At 42.1% G+C, this 16859-nt stretch overlaps 1 protein-coding gene and 1 long non-coding RNA gene across 17 annotated transcripts in view; one reads left to right on the forward strand and one right to left on the reverse strand.

The window, feature by feature from the left end:
- Nucleotides 1-16859, forward strand: part of LOC129397824 (uncharacterized) — a 55302-nt gene that overhangs the window by 17764 nt on the left and 20679 nt on the right. The window lies entirely within an intron of this gene.
- The window catches only part of PPP2R2B (protein phosphatase 2 regulatory subunit Bbeta), a 483915-nt gene continuing 477824 nt past the window's right edge, over nucleotides 10769-16859 (reverse strand). For all 16 annotated transcript variants that reach the window (XM_034960730.4, XM_057302358.2, XM_057302357.1 and 13 more), the window contains 2 exons: nucleotides 14258-14349; nucleotides 10769-11491 (listed from right to left, as the gene is read on the reverse strand). In XM_034960730.4, coding sequence (XP_034816621.1) covers nucleotides 11212-11491; nucleotides 14258-14349 — 372 coding nt within the window. In that variant the 3' untranslated portion in view covers nucleotides 10769-11211. The remainder of the gene's footprint in view (nucleotides 11492-14257; nucleotides 14350-16859) is intronic.

A 16859-nucleotide genomic window follows, 5' to 3' on the forward strand; every position in this document is an offset into this window, starting at 1 on the left:
ACTAGTGTATGAGAGTTCCAGCTGTAATATGTCTTTGCCAACATTTGTTAGTGTCAATCCTTCTCATTTCTTATGTTCATTGACTCTTTTGAATATTGTCTTTTGTGAATTTCCTTCAAGTCCCATACCCACTTTTCTACCAGGTTTTTTTTTTTTGTAAATATGATTTGGAGAAACTATTTTTCAAAGGCAGAACTCTATTCTCTTATCTCCATCTCCATGATATCTGTTGCTAATGGTCCTTGTACCTGGATGCCTCCTCCTCTTTTGCTTTGGGTGGTCTCCTTCCCCTGTATCCTGGGGTCCTCTCCTCACTAACATATTCTGATTCTGTATTTTCCCTGGGTCATCCCCTCCATGAAGACCACTACACACTGATGACTAACTCTCCATCATATTTAGTGACATTCCAGCGATAGATCTTTTTATCTTGAGGCCTACTGGGGGATCTCTCTTCACCTCTCTGTTCCACTGGCTTCTCAAATCCAGTATGTCCAAAATTAGACTCTATCTTTTCCTCCCCCTTGAACCTACCACTGTTTCTTTATTCTCCGTCTCTGTTCATGCCTTTGTTTATCATCTTAGCTATCAATATAGGCATCCTCATCCACTTCTCTGTCTTAGCACTCATCAAATCACTCTCTAAGTTATATTGATTTTACTTCTTCAGTTTTTCCCTCATCCCTAGTTCAGACTCTTATAGTCTCTCTCCTGGACCACTTCAATAGCTTCCTAAGTAGGCTCCCTGCCTTCAATCTTGTCCACTACAAATGTATCATTTACACGGTTGCCAAAGTGATCTTCAAAAATGTGATTCCAACGATGTCAATTCTCTTATAATCTTCCAGCAGCACTCCACAGCCTGAGTGAAGTCTAAGCTCTCTAAATGTCCCTCTGCAATCTGGGCCCTGCTACCTCACTAGCACTTGAGACAGTCTTAGCCAAGAGTCTTTCCTTTCAGCAAAATCAAACTGCTTGTGCTACTCAGAAAGAGGTAGTGCTTCTTAACCATCGCTCATGTTTGTGCTCCCCGATTGGCCCCAGTCATCTTTGAAGGTCTAATTCACTTTCATCTTCAGGGGATTAGATGTTCTAACTCTATGTACCCATAATAACCTATGTATATTTCTGCTATTGCATACACCATGTTGTATTTAAGTCATCCTGTTGAGATGGCATTTGTATTAGATGTTATTCCTTAAGGACAGGGATTGTGCCTTGTTTGTATCTTACACTGTGACATATGATCAGGTATGGAATACTTGGTTGCTCAGGTGAAGGCAAAATAATATTTAATCTTGTGGGTAAATGATATTTAATGTGATAGATAAATGCAGTGAGCCCATTTGTGTAAACATGGATGTCAGTGAGGCTTGGTGTGAGGCACTTCCCCCAGGGCTACTTGCAGACCTGTCTTTGAATGGTACACCAGGCAAAAATGCTGAATGTTCCTGGGTAGGAATTAAAACTTCTTATCAAGGATGTTGACTCATTGGTTTTAGGCACATGGAAAAATAAAGACAACAATAACAATGAAATAAAACTGATTTTAGAAGTTCAAAAGACCTGGTTTCTATCCTGGCCTTGGAATAATTCTTCATGTAACCTTAGGAAGTTGTCACCATCCTTCTGGTCACAAAAGTGCCTGAGTAAGTTGAAATGTCTCCAAAAGCAATAATGTTTAATTACTGCTCACCACCTGGACAGTTATGTAATAACGAGCATGTAAAAAAGGAAGTCGTTACAGTCTTATGTGGAGTCATATAACCTTATTATCAACAAAGCCAGTGGAGCCTTAATTTGTAAATGGATCCCCAATCCTGATGTAAAATACAATAAAAAAATTTACAATCTTTGCTTCCAGGTTGGGTCCTTATGCAGCTGGGAAGCATCCTCCATTTCTACAAGGATAATGAATTCCGAGATGATTCCCTGAGAGGAAAGAAGCCTGTTAGTGGGACACTGAGGCTGTGTGTGTGTGTGTGTGTGTGTGTGTGTGTGTGTGTGTGTGTGTGAGAGAGAGAGGTCACATTAGGAAGAATTTATTGAATGCTAGAGAACATGGAAAAGCTATAATTACTGTCCTTGGTGAAGCCTCCCCAGAGTTTCTCTTGGGACACAGTGGGATCCATTTAAGAACAATGGGGTTAATGAATCAACCCCGTGCTGGTCAAAGTGAAGAGCTTCTTTGAGTCATGATCCATTCCTGAAATGGTATTTCATTTTGTACTTTGAAAAAATCAGCTTTTTGAGCTGAACTTTCTTGTTCCATGATGGATACTTTCTCGGTTTCTATGATATTTGTCTGATCTTCAATGAATGTATTAATTCTCGAGTTTCAGCTGATTCTTTCATCAAGAAACATCACAAATTACCTCTATTAGTCTGTTCTTGCATTGCTATAAAGAAAAACCCGAGACTGGGTAATTTATAAAGGAATGAGGTTTAATTGGCTCACGGTTCCACAGGCTGTACAGGAAGCATGGTGCTGGCATCTGCTCAGCTTCTGGAGAGGCCTCTGGATACTTACAATCATGGCAGAAGGCAAAGGGGGAGCCAGCATGTCTTACATGGCAGGAACAGGAGCAAGAGAGACAGAGGGGAGGTTCTTCACACCTTTAAACAACCAGATCTCGTGGGAACTTACTCATTATCACGAGAATAGCACCAAGAAGATGGTGCTAAACCATGCATGAGAAATCCACTTCCACGATCCAATCACCTCCCACCTGGCCCCACCTCAAACACTGGGGATTACAATTTGACATGAGATTATGGTGAGGACACAGATCCAAATCGTGTCAATATGTAATTAACCTTTCTGCCTTTTCAAAAATAATATGAAAAATAAGAACTATTGTCCTTCTTCTTGTCAGGGAGGAAATGAGGGGTTTAAATAAATGCACCATTGACCACCTTCTGCCTTTTTCCTGTTAGAGTCCAGCATAGACTGAAAGGCCATTCCACAGTATATTTCAGATCAGCTCTGTATTGTGGCTCGTATGTAATATGACTCACTTTACTTTCCTTTACGGAGAAATAGATTGTCTTTAATATGCAACTATGATTGTTTGCTGTTCTCTTTATATATTCAGGCTGAGTCTTCATAAGCCACCTGCATTTGGAGTTGAAAACCAATGGTCTAGATGAAATATGACTTTCAATTATGCCACAGTCAGAGAAGCTGAAATAAGAAAGCCACACTGGAGGAAGTCAAGTTTATCTTATTGGAGTGAATTGGGCATGTAGAATAAAATCCAGCATTCACTCAGCACACAGCCCCACTGACCCTATTTTTCATCCCCCTCCAATTTATTGTTGTGTTTCCCAGCTGCCCACAGAGCTTCCCCTGCAATATTGTGGACACCCAGGCAAATGAAGATGCCAATCTTCTCCCATCCCTGTCTTGCTGTATTAGGCATGTGCTCAGCTCTGAAAGATTTCTTTGGGGGTCTTGCATTTCCCTAAGAACATCTAGGGGAAGGTTTGTCTCACCTCTTGTTTCCAAGTGGGAGGTTTGAGAATAATAGCTCTTGTCACTTCCCTTTGCCTTGTTATGGGGAATATTTAGTGCTCTAGCCTGGGTGTGGGGGCAATATCTTGGATGTGATAATGTTGCTCCCTGCATCAGTGAACATGGTATTGATTGTAAGCTGTCAACCTTTCTGCATGCTTTGCAGGGTCCCAGAAGGCTAACTACTGCAGGGAAGGTAATGCATCAGGCAGGGACACATATGCTCTATTAACTAACGCTGCAATCTAAGCTTGATCGCTTGCTTTTAACACATCTTGGCTCACTGGCTCCCAATTTTTTCTTAATTCCCTGACTCCTCTGAGCAGTCCTCTGATGCCCTGTTTGGATCTCCATATATCATTCAAACTCCCAATGGCATGCTGCTCATCTTATAAGCTTCCTGTGGGCAAGTGCTGTGCCTAACTTCCTTACATGTTTATTTGTTCATTCACTCAACAAAACTTTTGAGCACCTACTATGAGCCGGACAATGTTCTGTGCTCTGGGGATACAGGAGTGGCCTAAACAATGATGCGGTCCTCATGGAACTAAGGGTGGTTGAGAAAGCATCTCTGAGGAGGTGACATTTGAGCTGAGTTTATCAGTATATCCCCTGTGGCTGGACTATAAGTATTTGCGAAGTTTGGAAACCATATTTCCTCATTTGAGTGCCTCATAGCCTGGCTATTGGAGAAGCTCCTGATATGTGAACCACACTAAGTCCATGCATTATTATTTTTCAGATCATGCATTATTGCCCACTCACCTTACCATGTCTCCTTATTTCTCCTGGTCTGCCTTCCTACTTTTTACTAATCAGTCATACCAGAGTGTTGTGAATTCCATATATATATAGCATATGCTGTTTTGCCTCCACTGTCCTATCCTGATGTCTGGAATATGCTTTTCCTTTCTCTTCTCCTGGATAACTCACTCCCTTTATCTTTCGGATTTCACCTTGGGAATCACCTCCTCTGGGAAGCTTCTGGTCTGGATGAGTTGGTGCTCCTTTTTGTCCTCCTGGCACCCAGACACATCCATCATAGTGCATATGTTTTATAGGATTAGCAGAACTGTAGCAAGAAATGTGCACTGAATGCATATTTGTGGGCCAGGCATCCTTCTAAGAGCTTTGTGCATATTAAATCATGCAATCTTCACAGCAATTTTATGAGATAGATGTCGTTTTTATCCTTATCTCATAATGAGAAAATCGAGGCACAGAGAGGTTGTCATTTTTCTAGGTTGCTCAGCTTTTACATGGTGGAGCTCAGATTTTAACCCAGGCAGGCAGGCTGGCAGGTTCGGTATCCTGGGCTCTTGACATTCCACTGCCATCATTGCCTGTGAGTTTGTATGCACCTCCCGCTATCTGTGAGCTGTGTGAAGATGGAGCTGTCACTGCTGCTTCCACAGACCACCCTGGCATGGGCTTGGCAGGCAGTACACGAACAATCATTAACCATTTAGTAAATGAATGAATGAATGCATGAAATTCGCCCAACTGAGCAACCGTTTAGAGTTCCAAAATGTTGCTTTTCCTTTTACCAGTGAGGAAAGCCCCCGTTCCCTTCTACTCCAGCTTCCTGAGTCTTCCATGACTCCCACAAGTATGTATTACTCTGGCTGGAAGGGAGGGCATCCCTAGCCAACCAGAGCAAGAATCACAGCAATCATGGCTTGTTTCTACAACTTCTGGGTTTCTGTCAAATATAAGTTATGAAGAAGTGTCCTCTCCACTCTTTCTCAAACCAAATACAGCAACCAAAATGATTGGAGTGGCAACTGAGAGGCCTTGAGATGGGCAAGCAGGAGCTGTTCAGTGGGCACTGTTCACCCAGGAAAACCCAGGTTGACTTTTTGGGGAATGAGCAGCAGGGGCGGGAAGGCTGGGAGTGGACTGGGATCTGTCTTGGCAGTGGCTAAGCCCCTTCTTCTGGCCTGACAGTGATCATTGCTTTGATTGCAGCTGAGGCAGGGATCAGCAGAGATGGCAGATCATGATGGTTCTGCCACCAGCAGTTTAACCAATGGGCCATGGAATATCTAAATTGGGGGACAGTTAATCAGTCATAATAAGGTCAAAGTCAGAAGTTGGAGACCTGTGAGCCACTGGACTTCACTCTCTGCTTTGATGACAGACCAAATTTGTATTCTTGGTCAGCTGTCAGGCAATATTTAGTCACAGAGAAATGGCGTGTTTGTGAGTATCCACGCTAGGGAAAATAATCAAGCCAAGGTAACTCTGCATTACCAATAACTGTAATGGAAGAAGTATAGGATCTGGAACAGGATAGATCTAGATAAAACTTCCTGCTACGTCATTTAACCCTTTTGAGTCTGTTTCTCGCTATAAAAATGGAATAATACATCTACCTATCAGGTGATAACAATGATTTAAAACAGTGCCTCTTCCAATGCCTGTCATTACAATAACTGCTCAGGAAATATTGGTTTCCTTTTATTCTTTCAGTCTACTTTACACTTAAATACAGTGCTTAAAATAAGGTTTAATAAATATTTGTTATTGGATGAACAAAAGGAAAAAGGGGTAGGCTAGTTCTAGTATGTCGAAAATGTGTTTCTAATGGAAGGAAACATTGGCTTTCTGTTGCCATGCCATATGGATTTTGCTTCATATTCTGGTATATGTTGGTCTACCTATTGGAAACACTGTATCATGCTTTGTTGAGCAAATTTAGTTAAAATTCTGCTTAGATGACACATTCTGAGAACCTTTTCTTATCACTCATTGATTAACTATTTCTTCCTCTGTATGACTTCTGCCCTTCATAGATATCTCATTGTAAAAATGTTTACAGTACGCAAATATGCACTTTCTCCTATGTGAGTGTCATCTCTTGGAGGGCAGGGGCCAGTGGTTTAAATATCTTAGTAACTCCAGCCCCTTGTCTAGAACCTGGCTGCCTGACACATCCCAGGCAACCAATGAATCTTTAATTCATTGAGCTTATGGGTCATTACTGGGACTTGTTTTCTGATCAGTAACTTCCATCTACATGCATACACACACACACACACACACACACACACACAATGTATGATGGGGATAGTGGATAAGAACTTTAACTAAAACTGCCTGGCTTTGTCACTTGTGAACTGTGTAAATTTGGTTGTCATTCATCTTTGTTTCTGTATCTATAAAATGAGAACAACAATAGTATCTGCATCTGGAGTTTTAGGGGTAAATAAGTCAATACATGTGAAATTTGTAGAACAAAGCCTGGCTTATAATAAGTGCTCAATAAATGTTAGCAACTATTGTATGTTAGAGCTGTATTTTAACAGCTCTGGCTTTAGAGTCAGATACCTTGAGTTGGAGTCCTGGTTCCATCTCTCTCTGGCTTTGTGCCCTTGGCTAGGTTGACAACTTGAGCCTATTTTCTCATTTGCAAAATGGAAATACTAATGCCACCATGGGGTCTGGGAGAGGAGATAATGAGATGAGGCATGGAAAGCAATAGTATATTACTCATCACTGTTGTTGCTATTATTATTTTATGGTGCTTTAAACCTATCAAAATAGTTGTAAGTAAATGGATTTCTTGTTCTCCCAATAACAATTCTCTGAGCTAGGATAGATGTCTTTCTGGCCATTTTACAGGTGATGACACTGACATAGGGACTGAGTGGGTAGCTTAAGTTCCTTGGTTACCAGGAGCAGGACCCACGTTTCCTGTCTCCCAGTCCCATCCTTTTTCCACTGACCAGGTTGGTTGCTCCCTTGGAAAGCAGTCCCTGAGAGTTGACTTAGAAGTTCAGGGGGAAGAGGTGGATGAAGGCATGTTGGATGCACAGTGAATCAGGTTGCAGTGTGAATGTTTCTCAGTGGTGTGTCTAGACTTCCCCCATCCAAAGACTAACCAGGCCTGACTCCATTTCACTTCCAAGATCAGATGAGATCGGGTGCATTCAGGGTGGTATGTCCAAACTGTGTCAGGGGATTTGTTTTGGAAGTGGGGTGGCATTATTAAAAACACACCAGCTTCATCCACACATTCATCACGGAAGAGGGAAAATTAGTAAGGGTTCCACCATTCAGGCTGTGGACTATAGTGTCATCCCTAAATCCTCATTATGAGGCCTACCAGGGCTTTCTTGAGCCCTGCAGGCAGCTAGCAAAGGGACTGAAAAAGAAATGAGGCCTGGGGTTGTCGGGGGAGGGAAGCTTTAGGCAGTTGCTCTGTAGGCTTGAAGGGAGGGAAATTATGGCTTTTCAAGTCCTTAGAAATTGGGCATTTGAGGGTGTACCTTTTATTATAATGGACCCTAGAATGTTCAAAGGAAGTTTAGTGGAGATAGCTGACCTATTTCATTGGGCCACTGAGCTAGCAGAATTTTAGCTTCATCTTTGTTCCACCTTGCAATTGTTCCATCTTATATATGCTGGTTGCCTAATAGATGTTGATTTGGTTGAATTAATTACAAGATCAGTGAGAGGTTTAACAGTGCTTTTTTTTCGATGGAAGAGTTAAAGGCAGGAGCCAAACTTGAAGGAGTTAAGAAGCAACTTGATTCCCACTGCCCATCTGCCTATATATATCCCACTTCTTGATGCTGGCTAGTATCTTCCTTTTTGTTTTTTCTAACTAATCTCCCTCCTCCTGACAGAAGAGTACGAATGTCTACCAAAGTTCAGCTTTTTGCATTACTTGTTTTTAATGTCAGGAACTGAATGTTGCACAAGGATGGTTTTAGTAAAAGCCAAGGATGGCGTGGCTTCCGTTTTCCTTCATTCAACTGACACCCTCCAGTTGTAATCTGATGGCTCTTACCAAGCAGCAGGCCTTGTGGGGTAAAGTAGTACAGGGCCCTTAGAATCGAACCGACTGTTGCAAGGTAGCAAATCAGCCTTCAAGTAGTTTTTAGTGTCAGCAGGAAAACAGACTGACTTCTATGTGCCACTAACTAAGAAATATTGCCAGTACTGGGGCTGAAAGATCACACATATAAAATACCTAGTTCAGAACCTGGTAAAGAACAGTTAATTTGTGAAACATCGTGGTGGTTATTGCTCCCTGAGGCCTAATCTCTAGGGCTTTCCCCTCCTGTTCCTGTCCAGGAGTCTTGGGTGTTTGCTCTAATGCATCCTTTGCAGGGGATGGAGGAGAGGATGGCTGCCCTCTGCTCTTTCTTCTCTGGCAAACTCATCCTACTCTGGATCTTAGTTTGTACGTCTATATGCTAAGGGTGTTGGACTAGTGTAGGGGCTTTTATTTGGAGTTCACAGATAAACTGCAAAGGGGCCTATGAACTCCTTAAACCATGACAAAAATTATTCCTGTGTGTGTTATGGGCAGCCCTGCTGACCCTAATATGTGAAGAACCACCATCTTTGATGCCCCTAAGGGCATAAATCTTCTGTCATATCAGTTACTCAGGGTCCCAAAGTTTGATACACATGCTCCTGGTGGTTCACAAAATGATTTCAGGTGGTATGTGGGTGCATGTTTGTTACATTGATAATTATGTGATTAATGTTAGGGAAAAACCTAGCATATCAGAGTTGAAATTTCATGCATATTATTTCTTTGGAGGAGGCTAAGTCTTGCTTTTAAGAAAAGGTGACTTAAAAAAATGTTACATGAGTAATAGTACAAATGTGAGTTGATTCTTAAGTTTGAGATACAATGATTGGTCCCAACACCCGACCTGGTACAGACAGAGGAGCTGAGTCCGGAGAAGTGGAGAAAAGGCCATAAAGGAAGTTGGTGGTAAATGTAGGCCAATAACCCAGTGGCCTTCTGCAAAATCATCATTCTGTATGACTGGCAGAAGTTTCTGACTCTCTCATGTCTCCTCCGAGAACACTGTCCCAGTCAGGACAGAAATCTTGCCCAGAGAGTTTACACCTTAGCCACTTTACTTGAGATGCCTAAGGCGAGGCTTTCCTTGCAGGAAAAATGAGAAATACTGAGAAAGTCTCGTCTTTGTTCCCACGCTCCCTCAATTCTGAGACGTACTTTTTCACATTTTAATGTTCCTGAAATTGGGCTGCATCTAACAAGACTGCTTTTACCTAAGGTGACAGTTATTTCCTTGCCAAAAAGCTATTAGTAAATGGATAGTAGCTTGGAATTGAGATAAAATGATTCTTTCACTATTTTTTCCTCCTCCAAAGCAAATTACACTTGAAAATCAGGACTTCTAATACATCTGTAAACTGAAAGAAAATTTCCCTTTCATTGAAAAACTCTCATCTCAAACCATTTACCCTGCACTAAATGGAAGTTAGGAGAAATGAGTCATCAAGACAGATGTAGAGATATTAACCCAGACCCAGTTTTCTGGACTCCACCCATCTACTTTCCTAAGTTTATAAATCCTTTGCATGCATTTAGTGCCTTTCCTAGGGGTGTGCCACATAGAACCTTCTGGAAATGGCTTTCTAGAAGTTGTAAATCTGGATCCTCAACTGGGGAAAAGGATGAACCATCTTCCACAGCTTCAAGTGGACTTCATTCACTTCATGTCACAGCTGCTTGATTTCCCCACAGTTCATTTCTGTAGAAGACAGCCTTCTGGTCTGTTTTTCCAGATGGCGAGCTTGGGGTGAGTTAGAAGTGCCTGATTGGACTTCACAACTCAGCGTTTTTATTGGCTATTTTTGTTCTAGGTACAATGGAGGTTGATGGATTGTTACTTTTGGTTACCAAAACCAGGAGGAGGGGAGGGCGCTGCTTAGGAGAAACACCCAAAAAGAACAGACCAGCCTTTCTCAGGGACTCAGGGGTGGTGGCACTGCTTCCAACTTACTGCTTCATTTAGAACACCAGATAATAAGCACCCAGGACTCGGCCTTTAGAAGTCAATGGAATAAATAAGCTGGAAAAGGTTGAAGAGAAAAAAGCCAAGGAACATGTAAGTAGAGGATTATATGGAGCCATTTAAGAGCACAAAAAGCAAGAGTAACAAGGCAGCAGATGGAATTTGGCCCCGCCTGGCCCTGCCAAGCTCACTCTGGGAAGCACTGTGTCAAAAGTGCTCTCTTTCTGTCCCCTGAAGCATTCAAGTTCCCTAGCCAAATTCTCAGGCTGTTTCTATGGAGCTTACAAAAAAAGAGCATAGCAGGGTTGATGTGCCCTTTCCTTGTCATTCTGCATCCTCTTCTCAGCTTCATGCAATAAATCTCTGGCTTAAATGAAATTGTTCAAAGGAAAATGGAAAATGGAAAAAAAATGGTAGAGGGGCAGGAGATACTGACTAGTTCTGGTTTTTCACAAAACAAGAAGAATTTGTCTAAGAGTAAACGGTGTTTATTTTTTGTTGATTTTTTTCAATCAAATGGAATTGCTTAATTAAAAAAAACTTATCTCTTTTCTCCTTAAATACTACAGACAACCTCATTTTATCGCAGCAGACACCTAGGAACAAAACACTGGACCCACCAGAGAAAACTGGGCAATAAAAGCATCAGAAGTTCAAGTCAACTATGGAAGAATTACTGTTAGCTGGCAGCTTTCAATTCTAAACAGAAGTGTCCCAAACCTATTGGGTTTGACAAAAGTTTCTTAGAACTGGGGAGCTGGGAATGTTGGACTCCTTTTAATTCTATTCCAATCATTTCCTGCATAGGGAAATTAAAGTCAATGCATCCAATGAAGACCCAAAGAAACATTTAAAAACTTGTTTGACTAGTATTCAGTATGTGAGATTATTAAGTAATAACTTGTCCACCTAGTTAACCTTGTCCTGGAATATATATAGGTTATTTGTAGCCGCCACTGCTATAATATTTTCTGAAGGATGCCAAGCTGTATGCAAGATCTTTTTGCTAAAGTCCAGACTGTCGACACTGATCTCGTCTTTTCTCCGCTTGCCCCCCACACACACTTTTCGGGGTTTGAGGATAGCCCGGGGCTTGCTGTTTTCCCTCGAAGCCTCAAGGGTCACATCACGCTTGGTGTTTCTGTCGAACATCCTGAAGAAGTTGTTGTAGGAGCCTGTCATGATGACACTGCAAGGCAGAGAGCAAAGGGAGTGACCGAGTATTACGGAGAAAGGCAATGACATATCTTCATTGTCTTTTCTTTTTGGAGCAAATGATACCATGTTATGGCCAGCTTATGACACCATAGGTTTTATTAAAAACAAACAAAAACCAAAAAATGAGAACAGGCTCTGCAGTGTGATTATTGGCTTTTTGTTTTTTTGTGTTTTTTTTTTTTTGAATCACTGAAAGCAATAGGATTTTTGGCTGGGTTTGGAAATGAGGGATGGTGAGAACTCTCCTTGTAATTTGCTTTTGCTCAATAGATTCCTTTTGGTTCTTTGGCTCAGAAAAGGTGTCCAGTGGTTTTAATGATCCCAGTCCTACCTACCTCCCATCAGGAATGTGAGACTAGAATGAGGTTTGTCGAAGTAGACACACTTTTGAAAACAATAAGCAGTTGTACGTGTTTAAGGTTTGGCCACTGTCAACAGGGTTCCTGGGCCGTCTGGCCTCTAAGGCTTCATGGCATCAGTGCAGTGAGGGGAGAGATGCTAGTGGCATCATGCACGAACCCGGGGCGTGACCTCTCCCCTGCCGAGAACTAGCTCTGAATTCGGCCTTTTTAGAAAACTTATCTATGAAATGGATGTCATCATGGTCTTATCTAGGAAACAAGTAAGGAAATTCAAATTTTAAAAGAATCTGGGATGGAGAAATAAAAAGATTTTATATGTTTTTTTTTCCCACACTTAATGGACAGATGGTTTCCACATTTTTATAAGAGTTATCCCCTCTTAGGCATAGTTGCAATCGATCAGGAGAGTGGCAAACACCCAATGTCTTCCAGAGGCAAGGTACTGAATGTTTAATGGTGACATTTCAGACACGGTGACAAGCTGAGGTGGGGAGGGAGAGATTCCTTGGGCCAGGGCAAGTACCCCAAGTGCCATCACATGGTGGTTCCCCTGGAGTGGGGGGGCTCCTACTCATTTCTGGGTGGAGCTCTGACTGGCTCCTTAAGATGAGAGCAGGAACTCTCGTGTATTTCTCAAATGATTTGGGATCTGTAGAGAGGTGAAGGAAAAAGCTGACAAGATTGGGCCACAGCAAGGGGGATGTGTTTTTGGGCACGTTGTCACCTGTAACAGGTAAATTAAGCAAAGGTTAGATTTTGTTACTCTGGCTCATCAAACTGATACTGTGAACGGTGTCTGTGTACTCGAGTGGACTGTTATCACCTTGTCAGGCAGGGCGCGGAGGGCTTTGCCTCCATGATCTCGTTTCAACTTCTATTATCCCATAAAAGAGTTTTACAGAGAAGTAATTTGCTCAGTGTCACATTGCTAATTGGTGGTAAAGTCCACCCTCAAACCCACATATGGTTGACTCTGGGGCATAAGTATTCAGCCGGTTGGCCTCACTGCTTCCCATACTTTGACATTCTCTTGCCCACCATGACCCGACTCATTTTTAAACAAGTAAGAGATTATTTTCCAAAAAAAAAAAAAAAGACTACCAACCTTATCTGAAAGAGAAATTAAACTTCCCAGTTGTGATGTTATAGAAAGAGTGTTGATCTTAGGATTCAAACTCTAAACTTGTTACTTTTTTCTCTACTACTTACTACTTTATGAGGTTGGGCAGATTACTTTATCTTGCTAAGCCTCAGTTTCCTTAACTGTAAAATGAGAACGATGGAAGCAATCTTGTTAGACTGTGGTTGGGATTAAATAAAATGATGTGTACGAATGTGTTTGGTATATAGTAGGTGCCTAATAAGTGTAATTTTTGAATCAAGGCTAAGATAGAGGAAAAATTTGAGCAATAATAACAGATATGTAAATAATAATATATGAATAAATAAATACCTATGAATAAATAATAAAATGAGAGGGCTGGCTTCTTTTCCCCATGGTGGATTTTGTTCTTATGTCACAGTTGCTTTGCTCTCTGTCCTATACCAACTGGTCAGTGTGACTTGGGTCCTTTGCCACGTGGAGACTCCTTCCAAGCCTGCTAAGGAGGGGATTCATTTTGGATCAGTGGCAAAGAAAGCCAAGAAACAGGTGGAGTGTGAGAGAGAGACAGTTCATATTCACTGAAAGCTTGAATGTCTGAATGTCTTGCCATGACAGAATTTCTATGCTTTCAAACACTATTATTGGTGCCACCTTCATCAAGGAACGAAATCAGCCCCTGGTAGCTTGCACTTAGTTCTCATGGAAATCAGAGAATCATTTGTATTTGTCAAACTAAAAATGAACTATTGGGAGGTATTATGAAGCACTGTTCAAATCAAAGGCCTTAAAATAGTAATAAATCACTTTGAGGGAATGTGATAAATGAGGTCGACTAGAATTCAGTTAATGAACCACCAGGGCCGTTGGCCAGGTCTCCACTAGCAGCTTCAAGGGATAATTTTTGATCTGGAAAGCCTACTTGGCAGTAATCTGAACTGTTCAGGCTGGAATTTGCTGGTGGATAAGTGATCTTCATTTAGGAATGTTGACCTAGTGCTGGAGGTGTCTTGTGTGAAAAAGATAGGACTTTCTTATTAACATTAAGGTGTTATCTGTGCCAGTTCAGAAACAGGATTCAAAGGCCTTACTACATCCTTCTCTTCTTTCCAGGCTTGACTTCAAGGGTTACTAGGGGCCCACATTATGCATTTCAGCCAGGTTTTGGGGCCCAATTTTGACCTCCCTTTGGCTGTACTCTACTTAGGATAAATTCTCTGAGCCTCTTCAAGACAATCTTTGGAAGGTTCTTCAGCCACAGAGCCTTTCTTACCTGTCTGACCCATTCCACACACACTCAAATTTATCAAAAATGCAGTCATTTTCATAGAGGGAACACAGCTTGCTGCGGAGGTAGTCATGAACCTGGAGAGAAAACATATCGAGAAGGTCAGTTATTATTTTAAACAGTAATTATTTCTGCAAACACCTCCTCTTCTGATGTGAGCTGTTAAATCTTTCATTGTACATGCTCTTTGAATCAGATGGCCTTGGATCTGAACCTAGGCTTGGCCCTTTTAGCTGTAGGACATTAGGATGGGTTGATGAGCTTCTCATGTAGATGATATGGATTAATCAAGCTTGCTTGTATAGAGAGTGGCATCCAGTAAGACTAAATAAGTGGTAGATTCTCATTTTCTAAGCTGATTTGCTCACAGGCATTAGAGATCGCCATTCATGCAGTCTTTTATTCAACAAATATTTACTGAATACCTACTACGCACTTGAGATGCAGCAGTGAGCCAAATATCCTTGCAGTGCTTTTGACCCAGTGTCAGGTGACAGATTATATAACCAAGTAAATAAATAAGATGTTTAGATGGTGATAAAATCATAGAACAAAAGTGTATGGAAAAAGAGCCTGGGAGATCTTGTCGGGTGTGTATTATTTTATAGAGGGCAAGTAGTCAGGGCTTCACTGGATGAGGTAGCACTGGAGCAGAAGCCTGCAGGAGATGAATGAGCCACAGTGATGTCTGGGTTTGGGGTGAGGGGAAGGCTCTCCAAGCATAGGAAACAGCAAACACAAAGGCCTAGAGGCAGGAATCCTGGAGGGAGTGTGGTGGGAGAGTGGTGAGTAAGCAGCTGGGGGAGAGGATGATCAGTTTACATAGGCCCTTTATTCTGAGGAAGAAGAGACCTCACAGAAAGGATTGCTGAATCTGCTGTGTTGCAATGGATCCTAAGGGTGCAAAGGCAAAGGGAGGGAGACCAGTTATAACCTGAGTGATAGATTCTGGCCTGGACCAGGGCATGAGCAGTGATGGGGACTGGTCAGATTCTCCTTTTGTTTAGAGAAAGAGCAGATAGGACTTGGTTCAACTCTGAGGTGTGGAGAGAAAAACAGGAGTCAAAGATGACTCCCTGATCTTTCTCCTGAGCAAGTGGAAGGAGTAGGTACCATGTTCACTTTTGGGTACAATGGTTTAGAGATGTCTACATGTGGAGCTGTCGAGTAGACTCTGAGGTGAAAGGTGCTGTCCTGGAGTAGGTGGCGATTCTTTCCTGGTTTCTCTTTTCCAGTGAAAGCAGCCAGCATGGTTATCAACTAAGAGTGAGCAGGAGAGAGAAAGGGTTGAGAAACAGTGTCAGATTTCTGGAAGGCACCAGGGGACACTTGACGTTGTTGGACATGTATGTCAAATAAGGCTGATCAAGCATAGTTGAATATTTTTCTCCAGCTACATTCAGCAACTCAGCTGTAGATGCCAAATAGACGAACAAGGTTCAGAGAGTAGTAGCCTGGGTTCTCTGTTTTGAAGGTAATCCTTCCTGAACCCACTAGCACAGAGTGGCAATAATAACGGGCATACCCAATATGCTGGCTTGTCATTATTAGCCAGGTGCTTTATCTGTCAAAACCTCATTTCATCTCTAAAGCCATCTTATGATGTAGGTACTTTCATTCTCTTTACTTTAATGGAGCATGAAGCACAGAGATATGACATCATTTGTCCAAGATCACACACAAAAAGTGACAGAAGGGGAGGGAACTGAGCCCCGGTATCAGGCTCTGGAGTGCACACTCTGAGCTGCACTAGCAACCTGCCTCCAGCTTGCTCTGGTGGGTCCTCAGTCCTTGACAGGAGCTGTGATAATGAACTCAAGTGAGGCTGAGAGAGAAGGAGATAGAACTGGGTGAAAGCAGAGGGAGGCTACCAAGGGCATTGGTGTTTAAGTTAAGAGTGATGATTCGATCTCTTTTTTCCTGCAACTGCGGCTCTTTCTCTTCCTTCGGCTCCAACAGTTCTGCTGGATGCAGAGCTTCAGGCTCTTAGTCTGGGGCAAAGGAACGAGGTCAGGTTCAGTGTTGGCAAAGGAACGAGGTCAGGCTCATCCTATGTTCCATTAGATGTTCTGGGTATTTGAAAAGCTCTGAGTTATTTGGACAGAGGAAGTTATTTCTAATTCTGCAAATTAATTTTCCCCCACCTTTACTCTCTCACTTCCAAACAGTTCCAGGCCTTGTCAGGGTAACAGCTTCAGTGCTTTGGTGACAAGGGAATACCCCTACAGCAGTGCTCTTGGCATTGTTAGGTGCATTTGGGGGCTGCAAGGGTGAGGCTGTGTCCTGCCCTTACAGAGGCATCTCTGCTATAAACTAACTCATTCACCTTCCCTAGGGGGCACAGCAGTAAAGGTATATAAACTGGGCAGTGGCAAGCTTTTTAAGGTCTAGTTCCATTTGCCCACTTTGTGATGAACCTTTCCTCATCTGTCACCATTCACCTTTGGCATTTTGTCTTATTACTCACCTGTAGTGTTTCTATAAGTGTCAAAACATGTGTGCTTTGGAAGTCACGCCCATTAGCAGGAATGACATTGCTGAGAACTCTGTAAATAATTCTTGAAAGATAGAAGTTGGGATAGACTCA

The sequence above is a fragment of the Pan paniscus genome, chromosome 4 (assembly GCF_029289425.2).
Source record: "Pan paniscus chromosome 4, NHGRI_mPanPan1-v2.0_pri, whole genome shotgun sequence".
Taxonomy (NCBI): domain Eukaryota; kingdom Metazoa; phylum Chordata; class Mammalia; order Primates; family Hominidae; genus Pan; species Pan paniscus.